General features: G+C 42.2%; 1 protein-coding gene across 9 annotated transcripts in view; it reads right to left on the bottom strand.

The window, feature by feature from the left end:
- Positions 1-16,165, bottom strand: part of MACROD2 (MACRO domain containing 2) — an 838,556-nt gene that overhangs the window by 249,421 nt on the left and 572,970 nt on the right. For all 9 annotated transcript variants that reach the window (XM_015283424.4, XM_025149218.3, XM_040697783.2 and 6 more), the window contains one exon: positions 7,576-7,649. In XM_015283424.4, the coding sequence (XP_015138910.3) occupies positions 7,576-7,649 (74 nt within the window). The remainder of the gene's footprint in view (positions 1-7,575; positions 7,650-16,165) is intronic.

Genomic DNA, 16,165 nt, shown 5'->3' with positions numbered 1-16,165 from the left:
TCCCTCAACCTTTCCTCATAGGAGAGGTGCTCCAGCCCTCTGATCATCTTAGTGGCCCTCCTCTGGACCCGCTCTAAGAGCTCCACATCTTTCTTGTGCTGGGGGCCCCAGGCCTGGATGAAGTACTGCATATGGGGCCTCACAAGAGCTGAGTAGAGGGGGACATTCACATCCCTGTCCCTGCTGGCCACTCCTCTTTTAATGCAGGCCCAGATCCCTCCAAATATTCAGAAATCAGGAAGAGAAATCAAAGAAACAATATGAAAACTCATTCTTGATCTACAGATATTTTTGTTAATTTACCTACATGCTTACAGACATTTCTAGCTATTCAGTTTCTTGTTATCATAACTGCCAACTGTAAGGATAAAAAGAACAAATGCTTTGGAAAATTTAACTTATTAGATGGTTAACCAGTGTAAACACAAAAGAAACCATGCAGAGACCTGTCTTGTATTAGTGGCATTAATTAGCTGTAATGTTTCAGAAGTCATTACACAGTACAATAAGTATATATACAATAAGTGTATATAAATCTTTGCGAATATATATTGATTAAAGACATCTCTAGTATGCACAGAAGTGGATTTCCTCAACAGTTTGGGTGGGGAAGGGGTGATAGGAAGCTGTGTTTCTTCTCTTAGCCAGTTCCTGGTCGCAAGTGAGTGACAGAGACAGTTCACGTGGAACAACCACAGCAATCACAAGCTCTAAAATGTTTTTTCAAGAGGAGTGCCTTCCTGCCTTTCCTCAATTACTGCATCAAAAATAACAAAAGCTTTTTTAGTTTAATAAAGTATCGTGTATAATGAATAGGGGCTTTGTCTGCTTTGCTTTATCAGCCTTCCACCTGAATAGCAGTCCGAAGAACATATAAGAAAGCATCACTGCCTTGGCAGCTTACTTATCATTTCAGAAAATGACTTGCCTGTTGGGATGATAGTTAGGTTTGGGCTTTGGGGACAGCACTGAATCTCTTTGAGCCCGGTGAGAGAGCAGCCACACAGAGCGAGTAAATCATTTTAATTTTGTACAAGTTGAAAAGCATTTTTTCCTTGACTTCAGCTAGATGACAGTGGCATGATGGCTGATTTTCATTTCAATCAGAGCAGCATATGATTACCACCTAATTAGAATGTAGAAATAGAAAGGAGATCATTTTTTAACCTACCCAAGAGAAGGGTGTTGGGGAGGGGGGAAGATTATGTTAATCAAATGATACTGGCATCTGAGAGCTACCAAAATAGCCACCTGAATTATTGGCACCCTGACTGTCCTTGAGGATCCATCCGTGGCTTCAACAGAAGCCCATATTTTCAGAGCTTTATTTCTAAGTAATAAATATATTTTAAAATAAATACATGTCACCACAGGCCCAAACTTGTCATAAAAGATATCACCTTAGGCATAAATATATATGCCTACTATTTTTTTTTCCAAAATCACACACACTTTTTATCTGACAACTGTAAAACTAAGCATGAAAACTAGCCACCCCAAACCAAAAGTAATACTGTCTTAGGGGGAATTGCCTCTATTAGGTCATTAAAACAAACAACAAAAACCCAATAAACTTGTATTAATTAGATACTGTCAGCTAGTTACTCCACTTCTTCTTGGAATGAATGTAAAAATTTAGCAGCTGTGCTTAGGGGTATATAACTGAGGTTACATTAAAGTAAACTACATCAGACTACATCTTCCAAAGACTCACTGTCTCCATCCGCATGCTTCTGTAGAGATAAGGACAAGACCTCATCTCAAAACGGCACTTTGTTTAATTGTCTCTGAAGAACAAGGAGACAAAATTAGGTCATTGGGACCACCAAAAGGAGGGGGGGGGGGGGGGGGAAGAGAAGGTTAAAAAAAGAAAAAAAAAAAAGAAATTATCTTTCAGTCAAGCAGATTACAGAAATACCAAAATTAGGTTGTTCTGGTGTTTTCATGGGCTCAGGAGGCAAAGCAACTTTGTGTTAGCTGCCTGACCCAGTTTTGAAGGGAGAGACAGAAGAAGTGTTCCTTCCCTGAAGTCTTACACCTCTAACATGTACACCCACGGATCGTACCGCTGCAAAGCACATGCAGCCAGACTGAAGTGTTACCCAAACGGGCTGCCATGCTTACCTGCAGAGTGCTGCATGTGATGCTGTGATCCCATTTGCATGCCCCTAAATAAAGCTGTAGTGCTTTTGAAAACTCACTCAGGCACACCTGCACTATCCTGCCTTTGGCAATACAGAGCAGGCAGAGGCTCACCAAAGCAACATCTACCTCTCTCAAATGGATGCTAGTTGGTACCCAGCACCATTTTAGGTGCTCAAGATAACCTGCCTGACATACAGATGTCACTTGGGAGGCCGGTAGCACCCCTGTAGGTCCTGCCCCATATCTGCTAGCCCACACAGCTGCCCTGCCTCCCCTCAGGCACCTAACACCAATGCTTTTTTTATTTCTGCAACAATAACTCTTAGAGCAGAGATGCCTCAAAGCAGGCTTGTGCTGGGTGGCCAACACATGGCACAGCTGGATTAATGCCCACTGGGCCACCCAGCTGCACCGCACATATGGGGAAGCTGCTCCCTCACTGCTCTGCTCTAACCCGGCCCAACCACGCTTGCTGCAGCATCACAGTGAAGAGCTCTGTAAAGACACAGAGAACCCTATGGGTCCCAGCGCAGGGAATGTTTTCCCAGCTCTCCCTGGTCTCCTACTGCAGTTCCTGCCCGCGAGGCTAAGCCAAGTGCTTGCACATATGGGAATCAGTGCACAGGAAAGGTAATTCTACTTTGACTGTCTCAGCAGTAGAAAATACCGCCGTGATCTGGATGAAGCACAGCACAAAATAAGGCAAAGGTGCAGGGCGTCTATACTGCGGTGAGCCTAATTTGAGAAACCAGGTGTTTCCTGCTGAAAACGTTGGTCCTGAGGAACACAGCACTTCTGCTCCTGCTTATGTCAATGAATTTTTTATTTATTTATTTTTATTTTTTAATCTCACTGTGTTATGCTGGAAATGTACAGTTTCTCACTCCCTTTTTTGGGAGGGGGGAGATGGAGGGAGAGAGGACAGTAAAATAATGTGTAACTACTTGCTAAAACACGTAGACTTGCATCTCCTATCTCAGGTACTTTAGGCAAAGTAAGGAAAAGTCACTTTTCAATAGTGACTCTAATGAAAAGGATTCAGGAACATGCTGATTTATTTTCCATCTATGTGCTTTTAATCTGCATCAGTTATTTCAATGCAACACATATTGCAATCACACTTTCCTGGTTGTTGTTCTACTGAGGCGCATAATAAATGTTGTGAGATATTGCGCAAGAGAAGGAACAATACTTCGAGCTAAATGTGCTGTTAAATTAAAGTCTTTTCTTGAGCAGCGAAAAGGTCCTGAGGCTTTTCATGTCAGTGACATAAGGTAAGGCACACTCTGAGCATTTTTTATTTTTCACCCTTTTGAGACACACAGCGTGATCCTAAAGCATGGGAAAATAACAGTACCTTACATTGCAAATATTTAAAGGTATCTGCCATGAAAAACACAAACACGACCCCACCACCACGCCAAAAAATGTAGGGGTCAAGTATTTAAGGGAGTCGTATTTCCTCTGTGATACATCAGGGGAAGTCAAGTGGCAGTTACCTCCATCCTTGCCAAATCATCCCAAAAAGAAACGCGCAAAATTGTTCAAAGAGCTTAATGTGCATTTTTTAAATGAATCCCAGTGTATAATTTCCTAAAGGATAGGAATCAATTCTATTTTGTGCTCTGAAGAATTCTATTAAACCTTTAGAGCACTTTGTGAAATGTGAAAATGCAGTTTGCTAAGGAGATAGCCGAGGTGGTCTGCAGTAAATTAACCCAGTACTGCTGACTGTTGCCATTCTTTGAGCCTGCTCCAAGGGATTTCTATGCTTACAGTATAACACCATTTACTAGCTTCTAAACTAGATTTGCCCTCTGGCTGCAAGTCAGCAGACCTTGGTGTAAAACACGGCCAGAAATTAGTTTGACTTAGAGTTGCATTTCAAGACCAGAACAGTGCTGCGTGTTACAAACAACTAAGAACCAACCATTACTTCCAATCCTATTGTTTTCCCTAGTGGACTTGGTGTAGTTAAGTTTGAGGCCGTCTGGCTGCCATGGCTGCTGCCCTGCCTGCCTGCCGGTTGGTGTTCAGCCCATTAGGATAGATCCCTCTCTCCCTTGCTTTGTAACAATTAACCTCAGACAGGAGCTAACTTCATTTGCATGGTAATGAGGCACTCATCTGAGCCACGTCGAAGTTAAGCATGCTAATAAGTTTTTATGCAAACACCTGACAGGTCAAGCACAACAATGGGCTTGGACGAGAAAACCTTCCATTAAATGCAAATCACTTTTCTTGTAAATACTATGGCAGAGAACTTTGTAGGACTCGCAAGATCGCAAGAATGGAGACATCCAGGTTAGGTTTTCAGGGCCCGAGGCAAACTGAGGAACATAGCCACTGATCTATTTATATTTTGAATTAATATCAGATTGGGTAAAATCCTCATTACAGCATCAAAGCAGAGAAAGCCCTACTTGAAGGTAAAGAGGAGAAAGCAACAATATTGCCTCACATTTCACAAATTTGCCACGGTTTCCTGGGATGCAGGGAGGCAGATAAGACATTGCTGCCATACAGCACAGAAGACTGTAGTATTATGTCAGGTTTCCATCTTCTTTACCTACGTGGTGTTGTCCGGCATGTTGTGGGGTAGGCACATTTCCTAGTGAACGCACACTCATTTTGATCTCTGCCTTGCACTAAAAACTTCAGGAATCCATCCAATTCACATTCTACATGCAGAGATGGAGGTTTTGGTTAGGACGTGCAGTACGAGACATTAGCAAGACAAAAAGCCAAACATCTTTGGGACTGAAGGAGCAGAACATGGACAGGATTTTTCAGATAAAGATTCCTCAGGAAGGAATGAAAGGAAGAAGTTGATTCATTGAAGTCCAGCACAGCCAAACGCAGAAGGCCTCTCGCTCAGGCGAGGCTGTTAGCAGGACAGACTGACCTGTTCTGACAGCACAGCCGGTGTCAGGGGAGCAGTTCTGGCCAGAGGTTACAGCAGTGAAATACAGGCAGCCCTCTGAAAAGATGACCTCATGGCAAATCGTTAAAGGTTTTGCTCCTAGCCTAGAACAAGCGAATTTAAATATCTAGTGGGTATAGAGGGAGCTGCTCTATCTTTATGACAAAAACTTCCAGGGAGGTCCGTATGGCATGGTACCTGCAGTAAGAGTAGGCTGTATTGTTGAGACATAAGTAGTTCCTGCCATTGCAGATGCTGTACAATGAGATACCTGGGGGGAACATTTGGGTGATGTATAATACCTAATTCCCCAAAGCTAATCCAAGGCAATGGATCTGATTCACACTTAGTGTTGTGCAATGTCAATTTATTTAATCCAAATGGATTATACCCACCTTGTTATAAACATTAAACAGTGACCCAACAACTGCATGCTCCCCAAAGATCCCCTTCACTGCATTAGATACTGCTGTTCTCAGTACAACTGCTAAGTATTTTAATTTTGCTGCTGACCTACTTATGGCATGTAAAACAAGGGCTCTTTCTACCGTACAAACATCATAAACTCTAGCTATTTATTTAAAAAGAACTCAGATGAAATTTGAGTTTGTGGAGAGTAAGTAAGGATGTTTGAAGGTAGACAGCTAAGAAAACCAAGGAAACAGAAGGGAATATAATAAAGTGAGAAAAGAGAAATCATGCTTATTAAGCACGATTAATGCACATTAATCTGTGCAGGCTACAGATGCAACGAAATTTTATGTTTTACTTGCAAGAAGTGCTTGCAGCTCAATCAGAGTCAAAATATACAACAAACATCATCATTTCAATCACTATGTGCTACGAGCCTTAAGTCTGCTTCCAAGATGGAGATGAAGCTGCCTGAAAGCCAAGGGAGGAACTCACCTGAAGTCTATGAAGGGAGCTAGAAAATTGTGGAAACAGCACAATGATGAAAAGAAAGGGGGAACGTGTAGTGCATATGTGGCTTTCCAGGCCAAGTCAAGGCAGAAATTGAAAAAGGGAAGCCTCAAAGTCTACACTAGAAGTTAAAGCCATCATACAGCTGATAAGCAATGACTGAATCATAGAGCAGAATACTCAAGAAAAGAGCTTTCATAAAGAAAGTGACAGGCATTCTACCAAACAAAGCCAAGTTTCTTGTAATAACACTAAGAAAAAAGTAATTAAGGGGTGTTTATATAACACATGCTCAGATTTTAAAATAGAAGAGCTCAGTTCTGGAGTAAAGAGAATAGTTTCAGTCTATTTTTAAATCACATGGTAAAAATGCAACTAAATTATATATAATGTTGTAAAGGAAAGTGTTAACAATGGCTGTCCATCCAAATCTGCTCCACTGCTCAAATATTTAAGTCATGGAAAGTGCCAATTCTCACTTGGAACCACAAAGATACACTGATCGAGCAAGCACATTCCTTGGTGTACCTTTTGGCATTCAGGTTTGAAAAATCTCAGTTTACCATTCAAATCTCAACATAGTATTTCCTTTCAGTTATGTAAAAAAAAAAACCAAAACCCACCACCAACAACAAACCATACAGCTACTAAATTCCTCCTGTCAGTTATCAGAATCTCTTAGCAGTAAAATACTCTGCAAAATACACAGCTAAAAGAAATACACTACTAATTACACCCCTGTATCTATTTCTTCTCCTTTCTGCGCTTTGTTAAATATTTTCAGACAAAAATACTGAACAACTTGAGCTGTCTGAGACCTGCTGGCTGTCATTAACAGGAAGCAGGCATTTCTTCAATTCAAGACATCATGATTATTTTATTTGGTCTGTCACTTCTTTGTCGCACTTCTCCAATTCAACACTAAGAACTATCAGTCTGCTAAGAACAAAAACCATAGAAGACAAAAAATAGAAAGGGAAGATATGGAGACCATGCTGTTGAAAGCATTTTGTCTTATAAAAATAATCACCATCACGTTGTCTCTGGAAGAAGGCCTCTGCTGCTAGAAAATCACTGTTGCATCACATTTACTGAGAATTCCAGGGAAAATTAACACTTAACAATAAGCAACCCCAACATTAATAAAAATAGAAAATACCATCATAGGTTCTTTACTGTAAAGTGACCCCTGAGCACCAGTGACCTTTGGTGACTGTTTCCACTGACAACTATTACATACATTTCCTTTCCAAGAATCTCCTCATTATTAGATGAGAACTCTGACGCTCAGAACCAACTCAGAAAGAGAATAGACTTTTACTTTGCCAGGAAAGAGTACAATGCACAGGAAACGCAGAGTGTGGTTTCAAACAAAGGTATTTCCCTTCAACTCCAGCGTAGATGTTAAAATTAACAGTCTTTCCCCTGCCATATTGTCGCAGCCTGATTTCATTTGTTTCAGACTAAACATTCAATTCAAGGCTAAAGCTGATGTTTACTCTTTCACAGTTTCAGTATCAAAGTCCATAATCTTTAAAAAATAAATAAAAAAAAAAAAATTGGGAAATTTACATTTTATTCCATACCTCATTGTGATTCTTGCTTAACCATTCCTTAGTAGTGTTAAGGGCAATGACAGCGGCAGGCTCATTTGGAAAACCTAAAGACAGAAGAAATGAGAAATAAATTGAAGGTAGACATTTTTCTCCACCTAAAAGAAAATGGATTCTGTTCCCACCTTTTTCGGTCTAGGTCTGGGATTACTTTTGGTCACTGCTCTATTTTAAAGATTGTTTTTAAAGGTTTTAGGTGACATTATTTATTCTTTTCCAAGGTAAACAAATTGGAAATAGGGCAGTGATTTTCTATTAGTGTTTTTTATTTTACTTTGTTTTTAGCTCTGGTTAGGAAAACTCAGCAGCTCTAGAAACAACAGAGAGTTATACATGTGTCATACTAGGCAGGCAACAATATAACATACATCACAGTAACAAATGCTAGGCTTACATCTCATGGCACAAGTTCTTTCTTTAATCCATCTGTCAGCAAAACTATACAACACTGATCCCAGTGCCATAGGTCTCATAAGGATAAAAATGCTTGATATATAAATCTCTTAATTTATGACCTAAAACATAACAAACAACTTTGGAAATTAAACAATTCATGAATCGTAAGCATACAAATTTAAGGCCTGATACTGCATGATATACTAGCAATAGCAACTCCCCCCAGCACTAAACAATATCAGAAATCTTTCCAGGGATGCAGACTTTTTGCTTTGATGGTCTCTATCTATCATATCTAAAGATGCTTTCATTACTTAGGCAGCCTTAATTTAATTTTCCTTTAAAATCCTAACTTGAGGGCAGCAAATCATTTCTGTGAGGATTTAAATATAAAAACCCATAAGCTGTATGAATAGCTCTCAGTAGGTTAGATTAATAGAACAGCCTTTGAAGAGGTGGAGCTGCAGGCACTGTGTACAAGCAAGGAAAGGGGCTAGACAGAAACAGGCATGAAATCTGGCACACAGATGCATGCATACAGCATTTTTTACATCATACATCACCCTCATGCCATAAGCTGAAGTACAGACACTGCAAAAAGCAGTAGATGCACCTGGCTTTTTGACATGGCATGTTAGCCACCAAAACCTGTCTTTAACTCTTTTCAGAACTTAAGCAGTGCTAGACTGAAAGACAGACGAAACCTCTCTGCCCTCCTTGACTCATGCCCCCAAAGCATTTCTCCCCATAACTGGACTGGGTTTGTAAGGATATTTTCCATCGGCATTATTTTCAAGAGACAAATGACAGCTATCCAACAAGCTGGGTAAAACAGTCACTGTTTGAGTTGACTTTCTTTCTGCATGTTTCTTCATAAAACATAGATGTATTTCTTTTTTTTCCATGTCCAGGATGAAACATTAGCCAAGATCCTACAGCTGTTACCGGGGATACATCCACCATTGTTGAGAACGCATACTCCCATGACATTTATTAATGTTGCTGATATCATCAAGGCATGTGAGCAATAGGAAAGTGGGCAGATGAGATAGGAAACCAGCATGGCTCGGCAAGGACCTGCTGGGCACACTGAGGGCGAAGAAAGGTGCGTACAAGCTCTGGAAACAAGGGCGTGTCACCTCGGAAGAGTACAGGGATATTGTCCGGACTTATAGATGTAGGATCAGGAAAGCCAAGGCGCAGCTAGAACTGAACTTGGCGAAGGATGTGAAAAACAATAAGACATTCTACAGGTACATTGGCCAGAAGAGACAGGCCAAAACAGGTGTACCTTCTTTAGTAAATTTAAAAGGAGAACTGGCTTCAACAGACGAAGAGAAAGCTGAGGTACTGAATGAGTTCTTTGCCTCGGTCTTCACTGGTGGCCAGGATTCCAGTCTTTCTCACGTCCCTGAGCTCTGCACCCCCAAGCCTCCAGGTGGGGACCAGGGGGGTAAATCTCCCCCCACTGTTAGGGCAGAGCAAGTCCGAGACCGCCTCATGAGACTGGATGAGTACAAGTCTTCAGGGCCGGATGGTGTGCATCCCAGGGTTCTGAAGGAGCTGGCTGAGGTGGTTGCTGAGCCACTCTCCATCATATTTGAGAAGTCATGGCTGTCAGGCGAGGTCCCAGATGACTGGAGGAAGGGTTACGTCACTCCCATTTACAAGAAAGGGAGCAAGGAGGACCCAGGGAACTACAGGCCGGTGAGTCTCACCTCTGTGCCTGGGAAGATCATGGAACAGATCCTCCTGGATGACATGCTCGATCACATGAGGAATGAGCGTGTGATCTGAGACAGCCAGCATGGCTTCACCAGGGGAAGGTCATGCTTAACCAATCTTGTGGCCTTCTATGATGGAGTGACGGCGTTGGTGGATGAGGGGAAGGCAACCGATGTCATTTACCTGGACTTTACCAAGGCCTTTGACATGGTCCCCCACCACATCCTTATCTCCAAATTGGAGGGATGTGGATTTGATGGGTGGACCACTCGTTGGATTAGAAATTGGTTGAAAGGCCGCAGACAGAGGGTGGTGATCAATGGTTCTATGTCCAGGTGGAGGCCAGTAATGAGCAGAGTCTCCCAGAGGTCTGTCTTGGGACCGGTGCTCTTTAACATCTTTATCAATGACATCGACGATGGAATCGAGTGCACCACTCAGCAGATTTGCTGACGACACCAAACTGAGTGGTGCGGTTGACACGGAGGAAGGAAGGGATGCCATTCAGAGGGACCTTGACAGACTTGAAAGGTGGGCCCGGGTGAACCTAATGAGGTTCAACACGGCAAAGTGCAGGGTTTTGCACTTGGGCTGGAGGAACCCCAGGCCTCTATACAGACTGGAAGGAGCAGTCCTTGAGAGCAGCTCTGCAGAGAAGGACCTGGGGGTCCTGATGGATGACAAACTTAACATGAGCCAGCAGTGTGCTCTTGCAGCTCAGAAAGCAAATGGTATCCTGGGCTCCATCATGAGAGGAGTGGCCAGCAGGGACAGGGAGGTGATTGTCCCTCTCCACTCTGCTCTTGTGAGGCCCCATCTGGAGTACTGTGTCCAGGTATGGAGCTCCCAGTACAAGAAAGACAGAGAGCTGCTGAAGAGGGTCCAGAGGAGGGCCACAAAGACGATCAGGGGGCTGGAGCACCTCCCCTGCGAGGACAGGCTGAGGGAGTTGGGCTTATTCAGCCTGGAGAAGAGAAGGCTGCAGGGTGACCTCATTGCGGCCTTTCAGTACCTAAAGGGAGCCTATAAACAGGAGAGGAGTCAACTCTTTGAAAGGGTAGATAACAGCAGGACAAGGGGGAACGGTTTTAAGTTGAAAGAGGGAAGATTTAGGTTGGATATCAGGGGGAAGTTCTTTACCAGGAGAGTGGTGAGGTGCTGGAATGGGCTGCCCAGAGAGGTTGTGGATGCCCCATCCCTGGAGGTGTTCAAGGCCAGGTTGGATGAGGCCCTGGGCAGCCTGGTCTAGTAAATGGGGAGGTTGGTGGCCCTGCACGGCAGTAGGGTTGGAGATTCATGATCCTTGAGGTCCATTCCAACCCAGGTCATTCTGTGATTCTGTGTGACACAAACTAATGAATGCTTCACTGGTTTCATTTCACAGTAGCACAGAGTCAAAGAATTGCAGGAGTTGGAAGGGACCACAAGAGACCACCGAGTCCAGACATCCTGCTAAAGCAGTTCCCTACAACAGATCACACATGTAGGTGTCCAGATGGGCCTTGAGTATCTCCATAGAGGGAGACTCCACCACCTCTCTGGGCAGCCTGTTCCAGTGCTCCATCACCCTCACTGTAACAAAGCTCTTCTGCATGCTTGTATTGAACTTCCTGCATTCAAGTTTTAGGCCATTATTCCTTGTCCTATTTGCTACACACCACTGAGAAGAGCCTGGCCTCATCCATTTGCCTCCTATCTCCCTTTAGACATTGATAAACATTCACCAGATCTCCTCTATGTCTTCATTTCCCCAGGCTGCACAGCCCCAGGTCTCTCAGCCTTTCCTCACAAGGGAAATGCTCCAGGCCCTTCATCATCTTTGTGGCCCTCCACTGCACTCCTTCTAGGAGATCCCTGTCTTTTTTTAGCTGGCGAGCCAAGAACTGGACACAGTGCTCCAGGTGTGGCCTGACCAGGGCAGAGCAGAGGGGGAGGATCACCTCCCTTGATCTGCTGGCCTGGCTTTTCGTAATGCACCGCAGGGTAACATTGGCCTTCTTGGCCACAATGATGGCTCATGGCCAGCCTGTTGGCCACCAGAACAACATATTTAGGTCATGTAAAGTAACAGACCTCTAAGCAGACAGTCCACTTGAATTAGTAACATCCTATCTAAGAAACCATGACTTTATAATACAGGAATTCTGCACCAACAGTTTGGTAGGTTTGCCTGGACATAAAATGAAGACTACGCAGAGAGGGAAAAGCAGATTTCAGGCAACTAATAAACTATTGTTTATGCACTGAATGGTTTATTTTCAGAACAATCCTCCCTCCAGCAAGATTCACTTTTCAGGCTTGTTTTTGTATTCACCTTCAGTATGGTATTTGCCCAAAGCTGTAAGAACACACTAACAATTTTACAGAATTATTACTCTCTCAATAAATTGTGCATTATTTAGGAAACTGTTGCCATACTAACCAGCCTTAAACAGAAGCTTATCTGCAAGACTGGTGTTCAATTCCTCTTAAGTAACCATAAACACAAATAAAATAAAATAGATCAGCAATCAAAATAAAAAGCTTTGAATCTTGTGTACAATTTCAGAAAACATCTTAAAATTTATAAAAACCTTTTATGGTGTCAACTACAAAAAGAAAAAAATCTACTTAGTGCTTCATACAAATTTCTGGTAAATTTAAACAAAAGGATTATCCTTTTGGCTTTATGCAGAGGCGAGACGGAATTTGGCCTCCTGTTCCACACCGTGCACCAGCACAAAAAGCCCTGTCTCTCTGATTCTCTAACAGAAAAATATTTGGTTTTATAGGACTGAGTTAAAGGGAGATAAAGTGAGATGGGATCTTTTTAAGCCTGTTTTTGCATTGTTATTTATTTATTTCTGAGCTGCATTTGTCTGCCACAGCATTTCTGGCCCGCTCCCATACACACACACAGCCCTCCCCGCTTCGCTTCCAGCAAAAAGCAATCTCAGTGAGCACGTGGGAATCAAATTACTGGAGAGAAATAAGCTCAAGAAGCCTCACAGTTAACCGACTCCTGGAGCAGCAGCTCAGACAATTCTGGCTAAAGGCTCAATTTCACAAAAGATAAAACAGGTAAAGTAATAAGAGTGACACTGGCCCATGTTACTGCAGTGAGTGCTCCTCTGGAATACTGAAAAGGACAGGGGCACAAAAAGGCAAAGGAGCATTATCTGTAAGGTGCAGACAAGCAGCGCCTCTAAAGGACTTCACTGGGTTTGTTTAGTTATAGAAAAAGGGAGGGTTGGTAGGTTGTATGTCAGTGATAGGTGTGAGGTGAAGCTTCTACTTACCAACACACACAGGTCTCCAACACAGGCTGGGTTTCCTACATTGTGCAGTGTCAAAGCTTACATTTTGGCAACAGATCCTGCTATATCACCAAAACATGGCAGGCTGTCTTTGCTCCTGAAAAGCTCTTTCAGCATGGGGTAACACCGCTGCAGTGCCTATTAACCACAGCTCATCGTCTGCTACCAGGATCAACTCTCAATCTTCCAACCATGGCAAACACTGAAGTAAGCAGTCACTGCCACTTGTGCCCCTCTCAGTTCAGGAACCCTCTCTTAAAGAACAGGCTTCTTCATTACTGCTCATGCTGACTTGCTACTGCAAAATCTCTAGAAATTACTTGGAATCCTGTAGGAAAACTCTCATGGTTTTGGCCAATTGCTTTAAAGCTGAAGTCATCTGTGTGAAGTGTGAAGTCAGACCCAGACAGGACAGCCACCTTTGTATGTACCTATAGAAAAGTGACTGCTAGCTCTCAACACTGACTTGGGTACTGGCATCACTCTAATCACAGTCAAGCTTCGGAATTTCCTTTCCACCTCTTTGCATGCTACTAAGAGATGTATATTCCCCTACTTTCTGTTTCATGGCTATACCTCCAAACTGCCAACAAAAAAAGCAACAACGCAACAACAAAAACTGAACTCTGTTGCTTCTCATGTGTCCTTGGGCAGACATTACCCACGGAGACAGTCTATGAAAGCTTTAAAAGATCTCCTGACTTACGAGCTTCTGCGTCTGCTTCCAGGACTTTATCACCTTAGTCCTGGAAATTATCACACTGACCTGAAAAATAGCGGTGAAACAAACGGGACGTTATGCAGGCTCTCGTGGTCATAACTTCCCAGAGAATGGGTGATAAAATTTTACAGAACTGCTTCAACACATTAGATATTAAATAATTGCGCTCTTTTAGAGAAACAAAGGGTGGAGAGGGACTGAGGAAGACAGTAAGCGTGGAGATGCATGCTGAAGTTCCCCTTACATTTCTATTCCCTTGAAAACAACTGCTGAGAACATTCAAGTCCCCTTGTTTTATTAACATTCAGAAAATATGTGATGAATTCCCTGCTGTTCAACACACAGGACAAACACTCGGCCTTTTGTGCTGATGGGATTTAGTGGAGAAACATTCACACCATTGTGAATGTCTATTACCGTATGCCTAATTTGTCTCTGTAGTATTTGGAAAATGTATACATGTTCTTCAATGAATAGCGGCATAACAGGAATTTTGTGAGATAAAATTAATAGAAAGCTATTTAAGGGAGTCAGACTGTACAGAGATGCTGGGAGCTTTATCTGTCTCTTTTACTGTCCTCAATTCACCGCTACATGTTATTAAAAATGTCCAGCTTACAGACAGGTAACGCTGCCTCCCCATGAAAAGTCCATTAAGAAAACCTAAATACTAAATAATGGACCCCTAATATGATATAGCTGAAGATGATGATAACAGATTATAGGTGTTAGGTTATAATGCTAACAAGCAAACGCCAATCCAGAACAACACTTCAGTAGCCACAGGGGTCAGTGTTGGAGTCTGTCAGTTTAACTGAGATGATTTCGGTACATCAGCTCATCCTAAATTAAAAAGGAAAGGAAAAAAAATAAAAGGTCTTTTTTTGTTGGCACAGTCTAAATGCTAGAAAGGTTTTTATTCATTTCAGTCTGCTCTGCGGTTTGAGAACTGTTCACAACCTTAATATACTTATTTGCCAGCTTTAATGGTTTCATTTTGAAGCAAGTCATGAAAAAACAAACACATTTCAGCACAAATGCTCATTTCAGAGTTTCTCATACTTTCTCAGAAAATATCCACACTGGGATGTTTGTGCACATATCAGGGACGTACTGCTGTACTAGACTGTTCTTGTGCTCTAAAATCAAACCTGACTCCCATTGTTCAGTGAACGCAACTGTCAAAATGGATTAACTTGCATTATTCAATTTATGTATTTGCCAATGACGTTTAATAATGTCCTTCTAATAGGAACTCAACAGACACATTTTGACACTGTGAAAATGTATAGAAGACCCCCTCTGCAGTCAATACAACGGGGTATATCCACCGTCGTACCACACAGCTGGTATTTGCTGTACTGCATGCACTAGATGGCATGGAAAATAAACTCTCACCAGGTTTGTTAAAAAGAGAAAAAAAAGCACTGAGCATTCATCCAATATATGGTCTGAAATCCAATATTGCTATCGGGGCTAAAAATGCTTTCTGAATCACAGCAGACATATGAGCAAATGAGCTTCATTATGGTCATGTGGGTTAAGACTTGCTATTGACAACACAGTAATCATAACACTTCAACCTCATCAATGTATGACAATAAAAGGGAACAAATGAGATGCATAGCCCAGCATGCCTGAGGTGGGGTTACTCAATACGTTCACTTGTCCTTCAGTTGTGAAACTAGCAGGAGTATAATCTTGAAACCAAACCCATATAATCATCTTGTCAAAGACGTATTATAGTAGTCAAAATGAATTCACTCATGCTGAGCTGATACCTATTACCATGGTAAATCTGGCGCTTCCGGAAGCACAGACGGTAGTATCCTACCAAGAACTTTGCTGCTACTATTGGGCTCTTCTTTCTTTTTTCTTTTTTCTTTTTTCCTTAATAACTACAGTCATGTGATGATTGGATAAACAAGCTGACACATTGCTACCTTGATCATTTTTGTGGACACACTCAACCTGAAAAGGAAAAGGATCAGCTGCAGCCCCAGTTTCAATTGGCTGCTTTGAAGGCTAAAGAGGAGAGCTGTGAATCTTCTAAATAACCCACTTTGCCTTACTGAACTCATTCAGCCAAAGACAACCTTATTATTTGCTGTCTACTCAAAAATTAAGTCTCAGAAAGACAGTGAAACTAAGCATTGTGAAAACACAGTAACTTTTGTTTGCCCCAGTTACTCCAAGAGACACAGCCGCATGGACTTGCTGGATCCATTTTAAACTATGCTACAGTAAGTAACTGGCATGTAAATAAAATTAAAAAGGAAAATGAGACATTTTCAAAATGCATAAAAAAGCGTTCTTCTGAAGAAATGTCTCTCAGTTCCTCTCGAGCAAGGAGCATGCTTTCTCATTTCCCTCAGCTGAATAAATTCTGCAGCAACAGGAAAATAAATACAGCTCCTGAAGAATG

This window comes from Gallus gallus, chromosome 3 (assembly GCF_016699485.2).
Source record: "Gallus gallus isolate bGalGal1 chromosome 3, bGalGal1.mat.broiler.GRCg7b, whole genome shotgun sequence".
Classification (NCBI taxonomy): domain Eukaryota; kingdom Metazoa; phylum Chordata; class Aves; order Galliformes; family Phasianidae; genus Gallus; species Gallus gallus.
Note: the sequence above shows the minus strand (reverse complement) of the source record. Positions and strands in the feature narration are given on the sequence as shown.